This window comes from Oryx dammah, unplaced genomic scaffold (genome assembly GCF_014754425.2).
Source record: "Oryx dammah isolate SB20612 unplaced genomic scaffold, SCBI_Odam_1.1 HiC_scaffold_28, whole genome shotgun sequence".
NCBI classification, from domain to species: Eukaryota; Metazoa; Chordata; class Mammalia; order Artiodactyla; family Bovidae; genus Oryx; species Oryx dammah.
The window spans coordinates 55,477,657-55,493,604 of NW_024070212.1; the positions used below are offsets into that span (position 1 = coordinate 55,477,657).

At 39.3% G+C, this 15,948-nt stretch overlaps 1 protein-coding gene across 1 annotated transcript in view; it reads right to left on the minus strand.

Moving 5' to 3' along the window:
* Nucleotides 1–5,567: 5,567 nt before the first annotated feature.
* CLCA4 (chloride channel accessory 4) overlaps nt 5,568–15,948 on the minus strand; it is a 48,329-nt gene continuing 37,948 nt past the window's right edge. Inside the window, exons 8-14 of the mRNA XM_040232401.1 lie at nt 15,116–15,293; nt 13,750–13,856; nt 12,837–13,052; nt 11,768–12,035; nt 8,536–8,706; nt 6,684–6,920; nt 5,568–6,344 (exon numbers count right to left, since the gene is read on the minus strand). Of these exons, the coding sequence (XP_040088335.1) occupies nt 5,905–6,344; nt 6,684–6,920; nt 8,536–8,706; nt 11,768–12,035; nt 12,837–13,052; nt 13,750–13,856; nt 15,116–15,293 (1,617 nt within the window). The 3' untranslated portion in view covers nt 5,568–5,904. The remainder of the gene's footprint in view (nt 6,345–6,683; nt 6,921–8,535; nt 8,707–11,767; nt 12,036–12,836; nt 13,053–13,749; nt 13,857–15,115; nt 15,294–15,948) is intronic.

Here is a 15,948-nt window from a genome sequence, read left to right on the forward strand (position 1 = left end):
CCATTCTGAAGGAGATCAACCCTGGGATTTCTTTGGAAGGAATGATGCTAAAGCTGAAACTCCAGTACTTTGGCCACCTCATGCGAAGAGTTGACTCATTGGAAAAGACTCTGATGCTGAGAGGGATTGGGGGCAGTAGGAGAAGGGGACGACCAAGGATGACATGTCTGGATGGCATCACGGACTCGATGGACGTGAGTCTCAGTGAACTCCGGGAGATGGTGATGGACAGGGAGGCCTGGTGTGCTGCGATTCATGGGGTTGCAAAGAGTCGGACACGACTGAGCGACTGAACTGAACTGAACTTGTTCAAAAAAACTTTTTATCTTCCTCAGCCTTAGGCAACGCTTTGAGAGGCTTTGGGGGCAAAGTGGGGAACTCCTGGGCCCTGGAGGCTCAAATGGAGGCGTTGGTGATCGCTTTAAATCAGAAAGTGGTGGATAAGTTTTTAAAGGTTTGCTAGAGGAGGAGGGGGCTCACCAGGGTGCCCAGCCCAGCGTCCTATAAGCCCTCTCCTTCCTCAGGAGGTTGAGCACAGTCTCCCTCCTTTTCTTCGTCAATGGCAGAAAATATGATCTGCGCAGAAGGTGGAGACCCACCACCCACCACTATAGCCTCCCCCATAGGCTGTCTAACAGCCTCATGACGAGGGTCCAGGACATTTCTAATCATATTCCACAGAGCAAAAGCATCTATAGGAACCTTTTCTGGCCCATGGAAAGTATAAAACAAACATAGAAATTTAGACAGTCTTCCTGTGCTTTCTTTAATGTCTCTATGGGCTAACATGTGAAGTAATATTTCAATAAACATTTGTCTATTCTTAGATGCAGAGAAACCCAAGCTGCGGCCTGTGTGCTCACCCTGGAACATTTTTTTGTAAAAGTCCTTGAACAAATGTCAGTGATTAACTTTATGAATTATTCTTTGAGCACAGCTGCAGAAGGCTTTATGCCTTCTCATGCTCCTCTCAAAAACAATAACACCTTAATATTCTCTTCAGTCAACTCAGCCAAGGAAAGGAAAAAACAAGTCAGAATCACAAAGCATATCTCCTTCATTCCAGGTCTGTGCCTACAGAACAAAGGGAGGGGGTTTAGGGCCGTGCCTCTATTTTGTCAGTAATGCCTAATGCAGCTCCCAACACCCTCAGTGCTGAGATATCTGAATTTAGGGTATGGCAATACAAACCTTATCAGCATGAGAGCTGCTATGAATTGAACACTAAGTGTGTGCAGAAATGAGGCCAAGGACTGCCATTATCTTGAGATTTATACAACACTTGTGGGAGACCTGGGTTTGATCTGTGGGTTGGGAAGATCCCTTGGAGAAGGGAATGGCTACTGACTCCAGTATTCTGGCCTGGAGAATTCCATGGACAGAGGAGCCTGGCACGCGATAGTGCATGGGGTTGCAAAGAGTTGGGCATGACTGAGCGACTTTCACTTTCACTTTTCTGATGGTGGATATTAGTATTTTCACAGATTTTTACAGATGAGAAAATTAAAGCATAGTTTCTGTTGCTTTTATATCAATCTCTAATTACAAAGAACTGTTTTAAAGTTTTATTTTTTATCAGTTCATCATGTAGAGAGAGTTTAAAATATAAAATAGTTCTGAAACAGTTACAAAAATTTACAATTGTAGTAAAGATTAAATCTCTTTGGACCGCATATTACTTTTCCTAATTTCTATTCCTTTTCTCTGCTCTACTTCAGAATTAAAATCTTGAAAGAATTGTGTATATACAGTTTCTGGATTTATTCACTTCCTGTTTTTCTTTACCAAGATTTCTCTTATTATGGTCACTAATAACTGTGTTGTTATATTCATTGGCCACATTTTAGCATTAATCAGAAATGCTTGACTGCTCTTTCCTACTTGAATCGTTCTTATCTTTTCTTGATCTCACACACGAGTTTCTCATTTGTATTTATAAGCTCTTTTTGTTCCGCCCCCCCCCGGCAATTTATGCTTTTCTATTAAATATCAAAACTATTTGTGTCATTTGGAAATTGATAACATTTCTTAAATTGTTTATTACTGAATAACAAGGTTTATTACTGAATTTGCAAAGAAGCAATACAAAAGGCTTACAGAATATGGACGTAAATAGATAAGTGGGCTCAGTACAACATACCTCCACGGTTCCTGGGAGTGGGCCAGAGGTTTTGCAGTCCATGAAGCTGCTTTGACGGAAGTAATCTACTAGGTCATGGGGTCTCAGAGCTTCCTGTTTCCTTCAGTTTTCTTAAGGACACATTAAGGACAGGGTCCACTTACTACCACATAAGGAAATTCCTTGCTGTGCAACAGATCATCATTACATACTTCCCTGTTTGAATTTGCTTTGCTGAGGCAACTTGGAGAAATAGAAGTACATTTCATAGAATCTGTATGGCTTGGGTTAGAGTTGGTGACAAGAGACATTTGCTTGAAAGTTCAAAGATCTAAAAGAGCTGCCATAACTATTTGAAGTTGAGGTGATAGGAGGCAATAAGAAAGATGGAAATGGGCTAGTGTCCTTACTCTTCCCTACCCCGTGTCCAACTCCTCTTCTTTAGTGCTGGCTTTGCCGACCCATCATGATCCCAGACCCACAATGAGATACTTGGCAAGAGTCTTACAAGGGTGGTAGCAGAGCAGAGGCAAAGACTTACAGCAAACAGCAAACTCCTACAGTTCCACGCTAGTTCCTGGCCTTGCTTAACTTCCAACATCCAACACCAAGAGCTAACTCCAGTGTTTCAGGGAGGTTTGTTATTAATATTTATATTAAGTTTTTTTTTCTGATTCTACAGTTCTTTGTTCAGTTCTTTAGTGTCCCAGTTAACCCCTATAATAAATTCTCAATTCCATAATGTTAACAGTGGTTCTGATACCCAGATGGAACACTGAGTAATACTGTTATTGGTTGTTTCAGTAATTTAGATTTATGGACCAAACTAGTTGAAAACTTGGTGGCTAAAACAACTACCTCTTTATGTCCTCCATAATTGTATTGGCTTACTGGTCTTAAAGGGGAGTTTCTTTTGCTAGTTATGCTTGAAGTCTAATGACTGCAAATAGAATAATCTTGAGGTGTGACTGACTGCAAAGCAGGGATAGTTGGGCCTCTTTCATTCTCTGTATAGTCTTGGAATCTCTGCAGTGATCTCTGTCACTATAACTGAATTTTTGTAAATGACAGAGTTATCAAGAATACAAAAAATATGGTGTCCATCATTTCTGCTGCTTTCTGACTTTTAAATAAGTCATTGGGACCATCCTATACCCTAATGTGGGAGACAACTACATAAGGCCATGAACAATAGGAGCTGTGGCTCTTTGGAAATCCTTTTGGAGACTAGCAACCATACTTCACTGTCAAATCTACAGCAGTCCTGACTCACTTCATAGTTACTTTGAGCTGTGCTATTCTGAGTTCCATTTTATGGTAGTGTCATCAGACACTGTGGTTTGGGTCTCACCATTTACCCATGCTGTATTGGGTCACTCTGACCTGTAACATCAGCCAACACCAAGTAGCATGCATTATAACATGGGAAAGTGGTTCCCTCAGTTCTGGCTGAGCAGCTGATATGGTAAATGGATACCATCTCTTGGTCCTACAAGCTTGGACTGACCTCTCCAGGTGGGTCGTTAGCCTGTGACACTGCCAACTGCCCATCTGAAGGGGCAGCAGCCAGTTGGATGGCTGCTGTGGTGGTTTTTCTCTTCAGGAATCCTGTAGCCATTTGAACCTTTGTGGTTGATAATGGGCTACTCTTCCCCACTTAGGGCTGCCTCTCTTCCTTTATTGGGATAGCTTAGAATTTTTTCCTGTAGCTAGATTTCCTACCAGATGGTGATGGCCCTAAGGTTTCATTTCTATACCTGGTACATTTTATAAATAAACTATTGGATCATAACAGTGCTATAGGAATGTAATGGAAATCCCATAGAGCTTTTATACTTCAGATTTTCTCACTAGGTTATCTGTACTATAGCCAGGGCTAGCTTTGTGGGGTGGGACTTGTACATTTGCATGGTGTCTCATGCTTAGAAGGTCCAAGTACTTGCTTTAATGCTTTGCTGTTACCATCTTAAAATCCTTATAAATTATTGAGCAGGAGCTCTTCATTTTCATTTTCTACTGACTCATATATATTTTGTAGCTTATTCAGAATACAAAAATGGTAATCATTCTGTTGTTTTTCTGATTCTTACCAATTCATAATCAGTTACTGCTGTAGTTCTGGAAATAGATCTAAATCAAAGCCTGTCCTGGAAGTGGAGAGTCTTCAGCTAAGACCCATCAGAGCAAAGCTGTTGCCCCAGAGAATCAGGGAGAGTACTAACCAGGCTGGTAGGCTTTGCCTCCAGGGCTATTGGGTTGATAGGTTGGAAGGACATAGGGAAACTCTGGCTGTTTTAGATTATTTCTATCCACTATTAGAGAATTTCAGGCTTTTATTCCCCTCCTGGTAAAAAGTCAGTTGTCTTACTCTACCCCTTTGGAGAAGAAAAAGGCAATCCACTCCAGTAATTTTGTCTGGAAGAATCCCTATGGACAGAGGAGCCTGGCAGACTACTATAGTCCATGGAGTCACAAAAAGTCGGATATAACTGAGCAACCAACATTTCCACTTTCAACCCCTTTCCTACATTTTCTCCATGTTTACCTCTATGTATATAGCTTTCAGCAATGCTTGAGTAGGTGCCAACCCACCAGAGGAATTACTTGTGCTAATAGACCTTCTACCTCAATAGCACAGTCCCCAAATGCCCTACTACACAGCTTATTTTCCAATGAATGCTATAAGAGTAAAACCAACATTTCCAGTTATCAGGCATCCCCCACTTATTTCCTTTCCCCTAGCTTCTTTAATATATTCCATATCAATGAAGTACAGTAAACATGTCCTTATTAATATTGTATATACTAGTATATTGTTGGAGAAGACTCTTGAGAGTCCCTTGGACTGCAAGGAGATCCAACCAGTCCATCCTAAAGGAAATCAGTCCTGAATATTCATTGGAAGGACTGATGCTGAAACTCCAGTACTTTGGCCACTGATGCGAAGGAGTGATTCATTTGAAAAGACTCTGATGCTGGGAAAGATTGAAGGCAGAAGGAGAAGGGGACGACAGAGGATGAGATGGTTGGATGGCATCACCGACTGAATGGACCTGAGTTTGAGTAAAAGCCAGAAGTTGGTGATGGACAGGGAGGCCTGGCATGCTGCAGTCCATGGGGTCGCAAAGAGTCAGACACAACTGAGTGACCGAACTGAACTGCTAGACAGTGAAGTCGCTCAGTCGTGTCCAACTCTTTGCGACTCCATGGACAGTAGCCAACCAGGCTCCTATGTCCATGGGATTTTCCAGGCAAGAATACTGGAGTGGGTTGCCATTTCCTTCTCAGGGGATCTTCCTGACCCAGGGATCAAACCCAGGTCTCCCTTGTTGTAGGCAGACGCTTTACCGTCTGAGCCACCAGGGAAGTCAACTGATACAAGTATACAATTAAAGACCTTCAGTGAATACAATAAAATCAATTTATAGTAAAAAATACTCAGACCAAATTCATTTCTCGAAAATATTGTTTATTTGCCTTCTTACATTTGTATTTTGACCACTCCAATAGACAGTTTTAACTTCTTGATGAAATTTGTATTTTTATAGAGAAGTTTTGTGTCAGATAATATGTAACCAGGTATGAATATGAAAAAAGATATTTATCACCCTTTGATAAATTAATAAATACAAATTGTTTAATTTAATCTTGATTTACAATATTTCAAATATCTCTGCATGTTTATATTTAGTCAAAGGGTTCCTTGTAAAATTCTTTAAATTATTTTCACACATGATAAATTTAAAAATTCTGAAACATCCTTTAATTTTGTTGTTCATATATTCTTAAAACCCTGTTCTGGGTCTGCTAGGCTTTCTTCTCTTGTTTAAGATACAAATGGTGATGCTTAAAATCAGACTAACAATTACCACAGAGCCAACCACTAACAACACCAAGGTAGAAATGCTGAGTCCGGATTTAGGGGGATTTTTATCAGGACTAGGATCTGGATGAATTTCATCAGGAATGTAATCTGCTTGAACAAACAAAGCTACTTGCACAATGTTGGATATTTTTGATGTCAAATTGCTTTTATCCACACTTTGAATGGCGATGAATATGTGGGTTTCATTTTCCTCTGAGATATTTCCTGGTTTGAATGTGAAGGTTTCCTTGGAATTGGCCTCTTTTGGTAACAGAGCAGTAGTGTTTACTTGCAGAGCATCATCAAAATTATCCCTTAGATCCAGGACGCTTTCACTTATTCTTATGATATACTGTTGAACTAAGAAAAAATGTTATGTGTAGTTTAGAAACTAGAGCATACCATATGAAATCTTTTTTCATTCTCCTCCAAAACACTGTTAGTCATGCCAAAGTTATGCTCACATCCACAGCCTTATTTATTTTTCCATAAAAGCTGAATTCTGATTTTTAAACTGTGCAAATGATACATTGCAGGTTATAATATGCCACTCTTGATGATTCATAACATGAGATTATAAAATTAATACTTTGCTGAGCTATTAATTATAAATTATTTCCCTCTTACACACCCTTAGACACTTGCTTTTGCAACAAGCAACTTTCAATTAATCAACAGTGCATGACACATAGTCCTTACCTTTTCCAACATCAAAATCATCCCCTGGTGCTGTCCATGTTAGATTGATCTCATTCTCATGTGATGTGGCCTCAAGATCCGTGATTTGACTTGGCGGGAAGAGGTCAAGGGAGGAGGGAGACTGTGGAACATTGGAAACCACAAATGCATCTCCTGTTGTTGTTCGGGTGAAACTCTCCACATTTGTCTGAGGGTCCTCATCATTTTCAGGTCTTGGTGGATTTACTTCAATGTTGCCTGCATTACAAATTCCTGGTATTTAATGGACAAATCTGCACTAATATTTTCAGAACTCAATGAATTGTATTTCTTATCCTACATTCCCCCCTCTTTTTTTTTCCATATACACAGTTTCATTTTATTAATTTTGGTGACAAGATCATAAGGATTCAGTTGGTAGAAGAATTCTTTCTTTAGCATCCTGACCAGAGTATTGCAGGGTAGAACTGGATAATAAATTGCTTTGGAATTAAGACTGTCTTGAATGGGAATATTGTTATATAGTTAATATATGCTTTAAAAATAAAGGAGTTGCTTTATTTCTTAAATTACCTTTAAGATGGGAATAAATCTGGGGGAGTTTCTACTGGTTCCCTTTCAGTCACTTGTATCAGGTTTCATTCACACTTCCTCCCTGTTGCAACTGCTAATGACTAATATTCAGATTATACTGCAACAGAAAGCCCCTATAAGGGTGACATATGGGACAAAACAAAGGAAAGCTAACAAAAATGCATTCTTAATATTTTTCATTGCTTTCCTCTACACATTTTTCCTTTTGACTAAATAAAAACTTTGCAAATAAAGGCTTATGTAATCAGATGGATAAATTCTACCATTGGTTTCTAGTTAGTTCAGTTCAGTCACTCAGTTGTGTCCTACTCTTTGTGACCCCATGAATCGCAGCACGCCAGGCCTCACTGTCCATCACCATCTCCTGGAGTTCACTCAGACTCATGTCCATCGAGTCAGTGATGCCATCCAGCCATCTCATCCTCTGTCGTCCCCTTCTCCTCCTGCCCCCAATCCCTCCCAGCATCAGAGTCTTTTCCAATGAGTCAACTCTTCGCATGAGGTGGCCAAAGTACTGGAGCTTCAGCTTTAGCATCATTCCTTCCAAAGAAATCCCAGGGTTGATCTCCTTCAGAATGGATCTCCTTGCAGTCCAAGGGACTCTCAAGAGTCTTCTCCAACACCACAGTTCAAAACCATCAATTCTTCAGTGCTCAGCTTTCTTCACAGTCCAACTCTCACATCCATACATGACCATTGGAAAAACCATAGCTTTGACTAGACGGACCTTAGTCGGCAAAGTAATGTCTCTGCTTTTGAATATGCTATCTAGGTTGGTCATAACTTTTCTTCCAATGAGTAAGCGTCTTTTAATTTCATGGCTGCAGTCACCATCTGCAGTGATTTTGGACCCCCCAAAAATAAAGTCTGACACTGTTTCTACTGTTTCCCCATCTATTTCCCATGAAGAGATGGGACCAGATGCCATGATCTTCGTTTTCTGAATGTTGAGCTTTAAGCCAACTTTTTCGCTCTCCTCTTTCACTTTAAGTACATAACATATTAGCCTCTTCATCCTGAGCTGAAAATGTGGCAAATTTTTGTTGATATAGGTCAGATGCTCCAAACAAATGTAATAATGGCTGGCTTTCATGGAAATGTCTATACCAAAGACATTGTAAGCTTAGGTTAATTTGGAGGCAAACTGTCATGTGACTGAGAATTCATTCCAGAAATGGGAGAAGCTATACTCTGAAGTTATAAAATATTTGTAGCCTTAATCATACCAACTCACAATTATTCAAGCCACCATTGATTTCAGATATTATGAAGTACTCACCATCTACTACCCAGCCTTGTATGTATGCAGCTGTATTCAGTGGATGCCTTAAGTTCCTTGTGACAGCATTTTCTCCTCCATGAGCCCGTACTTTTAAGTTATATGTGCCATTTTCTTTATAAGTTGTAAAGTATCTAGAGTAGACTCCATCATTCTTGAAAGAATCAGCACCTTGTTATGGAAGTGAAGGAATAAATTACGAATGTAAAGAAAAATAAAAACTTAAGTATTTCCTAAGTCAAGCATATGGGCTTTATAAGCATATTGCTTTTATTGATCTCCCTTTTTTGTGATTGACCCCTTGGGGAATATTTCCATTTTGCTCTGCCAATCAGTATCTTGTTGGATGGATATCCTTGTGGTACTATATTTGTGTGTGTACATATGCAGGCATACTAAGTCGCTTCAGTCCTGTCAGACTCTGCAACCCTGCAGACTGTAGCCCACCAATGTCCTCTGTCTGTGGGATTCTTCAGGCCAGAATATTGGAGTGGGTTGCCATGCCCTCCTCCAGGAGATCTTCCTGACCCAGGAATCAAACCGAAGCCTCTTATGTCTCCTGCATGGGCTGGCGGCCTCTTTACCACTGGTGCCATCTGGGAAGCCCGTGTGCCCGTGTGTGTGTGTGTATTATTTTTGTTGTGATTGTTGTTCAGTCACTAAGTTGTGTCTGACTTTTTTGTGACCCCATGAACTGCAGTACGCCAAGCTTCCTTGTCCTCTGCTATCTCCCACAGTTTGCTGAAATTCATGTCCATTGAGTCAATGGTGCTATCTAACCATCTAATCCTCAGCCCTCTTCGCCTTTTGCCTTCAGGCTTTCCCAGCACCAGGGTCTTTTCCAATGAATCAGCTCTTTGCATCATGTGACCAAAGTATTAGAGCTTCAGCAACAGTCCTTCCGATGAATATCCAGGGTTTATTTCCTTTAGGATTGAATGGTTTAATATCCTCTCAAGAGTCTTCTCCAGCACTGCAGTGCAAAAGCATCAGTTCTTTGGCGCTCAGCCTTCTTTATGGTCCAATTTTTACATCTGTACATGACTACTGGAAAAACCATAGCTTTGACTATTCAGACCTTTGTCGGCAAAGTGATGTCTCTGTTATTTAATATGCTATCTAAGTTTGTCATAGCTTTTCTTCCAAGGAGCAAGTCTTTTAGTTTCATGGCTGCTATCACTGCAGTGATTTTGGAGACCAAGAAAATAAAATCTTTCACTGCTTCCATTTTTTCCCTTTCTATTTGTAATAATATATTATTACACAGACATACTGGTATATATACTGATACCTATGCATGTGTGCTTAATGCCTTCATCTTATGAATTCATATGCAGATTATTATAGCATTCTTCTTACCGTTTCCCAGCTAGTCTGTTTGCAGCTCATGCTTTAAGCACAATTATGTTCTCTCTCTCTCTGAATCAAAGGATCCCCACTAAAGAAATATTATCTTTGCATAAGATTTAATTCTCATTGCTATCACCTACAAATTACTTATTTTAACTTATCTTCAATGTCTCATTTTTCATTTTAATCCCTACCTCTTACAATATGATTGATTAATTTTCTGGTCTAACAGTGGAAAACCCCATCTGTTTTTAGAATAAACGTTTAGGAGAGCTCAGGAATACTGTATCATAAGGATATTTCTTCATATCACCAGTACTAGAGAGTTTTGTTAACTTGCAAACACATTTCTCCAGAGGGTTAAGACTTTTAAGAGAGAGATTCTTAAAATGAAATCCTTAGACCAACAGCGTCTGAGTTTCTCTGGGTCATATAAGGAATGAAAGTTTTTCCGGTGTTCCCATTCTGTGTTATAAAACAAGCTCTTCAGGAGTTTCACTTCAGGAGTTAAAAGTTGAGAACCCCTGTTCCAAGTCATTGTTAATTGCCAATGCTTTCTTAGGTAAAGTCATTCTTAAGCACTATGCTTTCTTAGGTAAAGGTGACCCAAATTATTTGAGTTTTATTTGAGAAATTTTGTTTCTCCTTGAGAAATGAAACAAGATACAGGAATTTTAACGTAGCATGGAAGGGGTTGGGAGAAAGAGAGTCATGGGATAATTTAAGAAAATATTGTCATATTAGATGAAGGCACTGATAAACCAAAGACTTTTGCCTTTTAAACTTCTCACAGGGCCAACTCTAGTTGATGATAGGTTATAAGCTGGCTGATTTAACTACATCGAAAAGAAGCTAATTGAAAATTCTGACAACTTAGATGTTTACTGAGATAGTAATTTCTTTACTAAATGACCTCTCTAAAAAAGTGTTAGTTCCCAGAATAATTCAGAATTGGGAAAAGGTTTTAAAGTACAGTACCACTCACCCATACAGACCAAGGAGATAGAGAGTGGTCAATACTCTATTTTGATACCTTCCAATCAGATCTGGTATCTGATGATGACCCAGTAATGTCCCCTTCTCTCTGATGGCAGATCCAGCTTCCTTTGGTCTCAGTCCCCAAGATTATATGTGAACTTTTTATCCAGCTGTTGGGAATTTCTCATGGCTGTCATCCCCTCCCTGCCAGGACCCAAATTGCACTGCTTCATTCCATACTACTACTTGGGTTTCACTGTCTCTGGTCAGACTTTCTTGGCTATATACCCCTGCTGCTGCTGCTGCTGCTGCTGCTGCATCGCTTCAGTTGTGTCCGACTCTGTGCGACCCCACAGACAGCAGCCCACCAGGCTTCCTCGTCCCTGGGATTCTCCAGACAAGAACACTGGAATGGGTTGCCATTTCCTTCTCCAGTGCATGAAAGTGAAAAGTGAAAGTGAAGTCATTCAGTCGTGTCTGACTCTAGTGACCCCATGGACTGCAGCCTACCAGGCTCCTCCATCCATGGGATTTTCCAGGCAGAAGTACTGGAGTGGGGTGCCATTGCCTTCTCCATATATACCCCTAAGAAACACTTATTCAGAATTCTTGATGCTGTCCTCAATATCAGCAATGATACTTTCCTATCTATTGGAAGACATTGGTTGTCTAAATGAAAGAAAGAACAATAATGACAGTAAAGTTCACTGAGTGCTCTACCATGTGTAAGACACTTGCAAATCACTTTGGAGTTGTTACCTGGATAGAATTTCACCCCGGTCCAGTTGTTCATCCACAATCTGCATCAATTTTCTGATGCCTGTCCCTCTGCCCTACACTTCTTCAGGGACTCATACCCTGAGTTATGAAAATTTAGACTTGTTCGGAGAAACCTGTGATTTACCTGCACCATTATCCAAAAGTTCCAAAACTTCTGTTTCTCCGAATTTCGATTCAATGAAAGCAGTCACGTTGGCTCCAAGAATGGGTAAATACCCTTGTAGAATTTCTGCATAAACAATCAGTGGGCTGGGATAGCTGTTTGTATCTTTATTCACTTTAGCATTCACTGTGATTGGAGGCACAAAAGAGTTTGCTGCCCGAGAATTTACTGTTATAGTCAATGTTTCTGGGCTTGTTTTTGCTTGAATATTGTAAGTCCACACACCCACCTAAAAATTCAATAAAAATGGAATAAGTATGCAACAGCAAGCTATTTTCTGTCTTTCCATTATCTAACTCTAAACTATTAAGTGTGTTACTAAATAAACAGAGTTTTGAGAGCTTTAAGAGTTTTGAGGGTAAAGAGGTAAGAGTGGAGGCAGTTTGGAAAGAATATCCTATTATTATGCCTGGTATCCAAAGTTTATGAAATCTCCGTTGGTAAAAATAAGTTTTGGAAAGTTTGCCTTGATCTTGGACTTATCCTTAGATCTCAGAGTCTACAGACTCTATGACCTGGTGACAAATGAAAGTGAAAGTTGCTCAGTCATTTCCGACTCTTTGTGACCCCATGGACAATAGTCCGTGGAATTCTCTAGGCCACAGTATTGGAGTGGGTAACCTTTTCCTTCTCCAGGGAATCTTCCCAACCCAGGGATCAAACCCAGGTCTCCTGCACTGCAGGCAGATTCTTTACCAACTGAGTTATCAGGGAAGCTCCCCTATGATCTGGTATAAGAAATAGCTTTTTAGCTATCTACACAGCAAGCTGCACAGACTTACTACATTGTCCCCTGAAAGTTATCCTTAGCCTACTTAGTTTTTTCCTTTCTCTTCCTTTCTTCTAATGCTTAAGTTCTTTTTTTTTCCCCTCTGTCACCAAAACTTTCAGGACCATACAGTCATATCAAGTACGTTTTACTTTATCTTAATTTTGAAATGATACAAGTATTGGCATCCATATTTATGATATCAAATGATGTATTTTCACCTGTAAAATTTGCGAGGAGGTCTAAAAATTAATTGCTTACCTTTGTAGTTCCTGGAATATTGAGATAGGCCATTTTGGAAGCTGAATCCACTGTGAAAGTCGCCATTGATATTCCATTGGGATCAAAGAGATAAATAGAGGGAAGTTGTTGGCTCCATGTGATGAGAAAGAATGTGTCCTTTCCCACAGTGCTATCAATTATTACAGTGCCATTCATCCAGTCATTACTGTTGAGTTTTAATCCCTTACTTTCAAGCTGTTTAAATATATAAAAAATTAATAACTGTAGAAGAGAGTAATTTTATGCTTTTCTTTCTGTTTTACATATTTTAAAATTTCTGCCTTGAGAACAAACTTAAATATGGCATATCACCTTAGGCTTGCGATCTCTTTGAAAGCTAATTGGGATGACAGTTGTCAGTCAGAAAGTGTGGAAATATAGCTACTGAGGAGAGAACAGGGTATAATAAAAGCGTTAGAGCAGGACAATGGGGTTTACAGTTGGAGATACGGCCCCGTTATTATTTTCCCAGCTGTCCTGGTGAGCAGCTACACTAGGATTTAGCATTAAAGTGCTAAACTACCCCTGAGAACGTTAGTCCTGTGTGTGTCTGTGTGTGTATTGCCCTCAGTTTACCATTTTTCTTGACTTAAAATAAAGTGCTCAGTCACTCAGTTGTGTCTGACTCTTTGTGACCCCATGGACTATAGCCCTACAGGCTCCTAGTCCATGGAATTCTCCAGACAAGAATACTGGAATGGATTGCCATTTTCTCCTACAGGGGATCTTCCCCACCCAGGGATCCACCCAGCATCTCCTAAATTGGCAGGCAGATTATTTACCACCGAGCCACCTGGTGATGATACAGAACTCAAAACTTGTAACAACCAGATTATTTTTCTTGGTTAAGTCTAAATCCAAACATAAACACTCGAGGACTAGGAACTCTGACCTGAAGAGATTGCTGGGAGGCATCGACGTTCCCTGATGTAAGGGCTGCAAAAGCATCAATAAGGCCATTGTTCTGGCCTTCATCTGAAGCATAAACATGTTTTCCTCCTAAAATGTAAATACATTAACTAGGTTGCTTTTCAGAAAATAAGTGCTTTTCACATTTTAGTGATTAAGATGATATCAGGGTAAACAAAACATAGTTTCAGTATGTATTATAAAAGTAAATCCAAATCAGATAAGTATAAAGATTATCTCTGAAATGTTACCTTAAAAATTTCATAACTGAGAGGTAACCTACCTTTAAACTCCACTAATAGAAATCTTTCTGGTTTAAATACATCAACTAACTAAAGAATGTGAAAGGAGATGTTATAATTTCATGAACTAAAGCTCACAAGATCACATAACCTTTAGGAGAATTGTTCACTTTAATGATTATTTAAGATACAGTTCTAACCATATCAGCTTTCAAGTTTTCCTGCCAGAGTGGGTCAGAATCAAAAAGGTTAAAGAGATTTCATATTGAAGCATCCTGACAAAATTTGGCAATGAGCAGATAAAAAAATGGTAAGCAATAGAGACAAGTTTAAAAACAATACTTTTGGAGGGATATTTAGGACAGAAATACTTTACAATGGCTATAAAATTACTTCGAAATGATGGGAGTTTGTACAATTAAGCATTAAAAAGCAAGTGTTTGTTTGGTAACATTAGAGGTCAATTCAATACAATAATTGATTTTTATAATGTTATAAATTATGTATTCTCTACTATGTTTAAGAAGGTACTGAACACATGTAGTCCATTTTCTTCACATGTCTCTGTCTGTAAGATAATAGCTATTTTATGTTTAATCTAGAAACATTGTTATTACTATATTTATAGCCGGAGCTTCTGTTAAGCCCATCCCTTAACTTTCAGTCTATTCTCTAGCCTCATGTATTTCTCACTATCCCTCAATGTGGCTTGCATTGTCACCCCAACATGCTTTATATTCTCTGTCATCCTTTTTTCTTCCAGAGAAAGCAAACAAACTGATAAATGTCTAGCTCCTCATCTCTCATGCCTTGTTTCCCTGACTATTCAATGCTGAGAGAATCAATGACTCCATCTGCTCACATGGTGTTTGACACCTATGTATGTCTCTTGTTATGGAGGAGTGTTATCTGATTATGCTTTTTTGATTAGCGGTGTTATTTGTCTCTCGGGTCAGCAGGACTATTAGCACCTTGAGATCATGTCTGGTTTAACTCTGATCCCAAGCTCCTGGCACAGCACCTGCAGAGGAGGAGCTTAAGAGAACTTGTTGAATTGTCAGCCTCTACATTTATGTATTGCTATCAAAGGATGCATTCATATTTTACCTGTTGCAGTGCTCATCTCTGTGACTTCTGGAGCAGCATTTGGTCCAAGACGAATGAAATGAATGATGGCCCCACTTTGTTTCACTTTCTCAATACAAGACTTTACAGTGTTATCCTCCCCGTCAGTCAGCAGCACTATTTCAGATCCATCTAGTTGGAAGTAAGCATTTCTAATTGCCTAAAAATATAATCAGAGCATTATTACAGATGATCCTAGGTCAGCTAGGCCTGGGAGAGATTAGGATAAAATGGACATAGAAAATAGTGTGCAGAAAAGAGGAGACAGCTTCATTTTTAAATCAAAGGATCTGTAATCACAACGCTAGGAGAATTTAAACAGGACTTTTTATTTTCTGTCCACCCACTGTAGGAAATGTTTGCTCAGATGAAGTTGTGTGGGAGTAGGGGTATGGAAAATCCTACTTGAGTTCAATGACTATGACATCACGTTCTGTGGCACTCAGGAAAACCAGACACCAAGCATATAATGGCATTAAATATTTTTCTGCTTCTTTGGTTCTGTAGGCAGCTAGATGCATTAAGAGTTCACCTCAACATTTTTAAAGAAGTTGTTGGTTCCAAATTAGGGTATCCTCAGTATGCTAATAAACAAAAGATGTGGAAAGTTCTACACAAGTTAAAAATCTTGTTATATAATTTTTAATTAATTGCTAATAGTCACAAGCACATAACTAAGCATATTAATGGTGCTAAGAGAATATATGACTTACTGAGAATGTGCCCTATTTATGGCTTGAACCATTTCCTATAAAGCTAAACAGTTTGAAACACAGAGTTTTGAATCTAGGTACCCATAAGAAAGGATAAAGAGA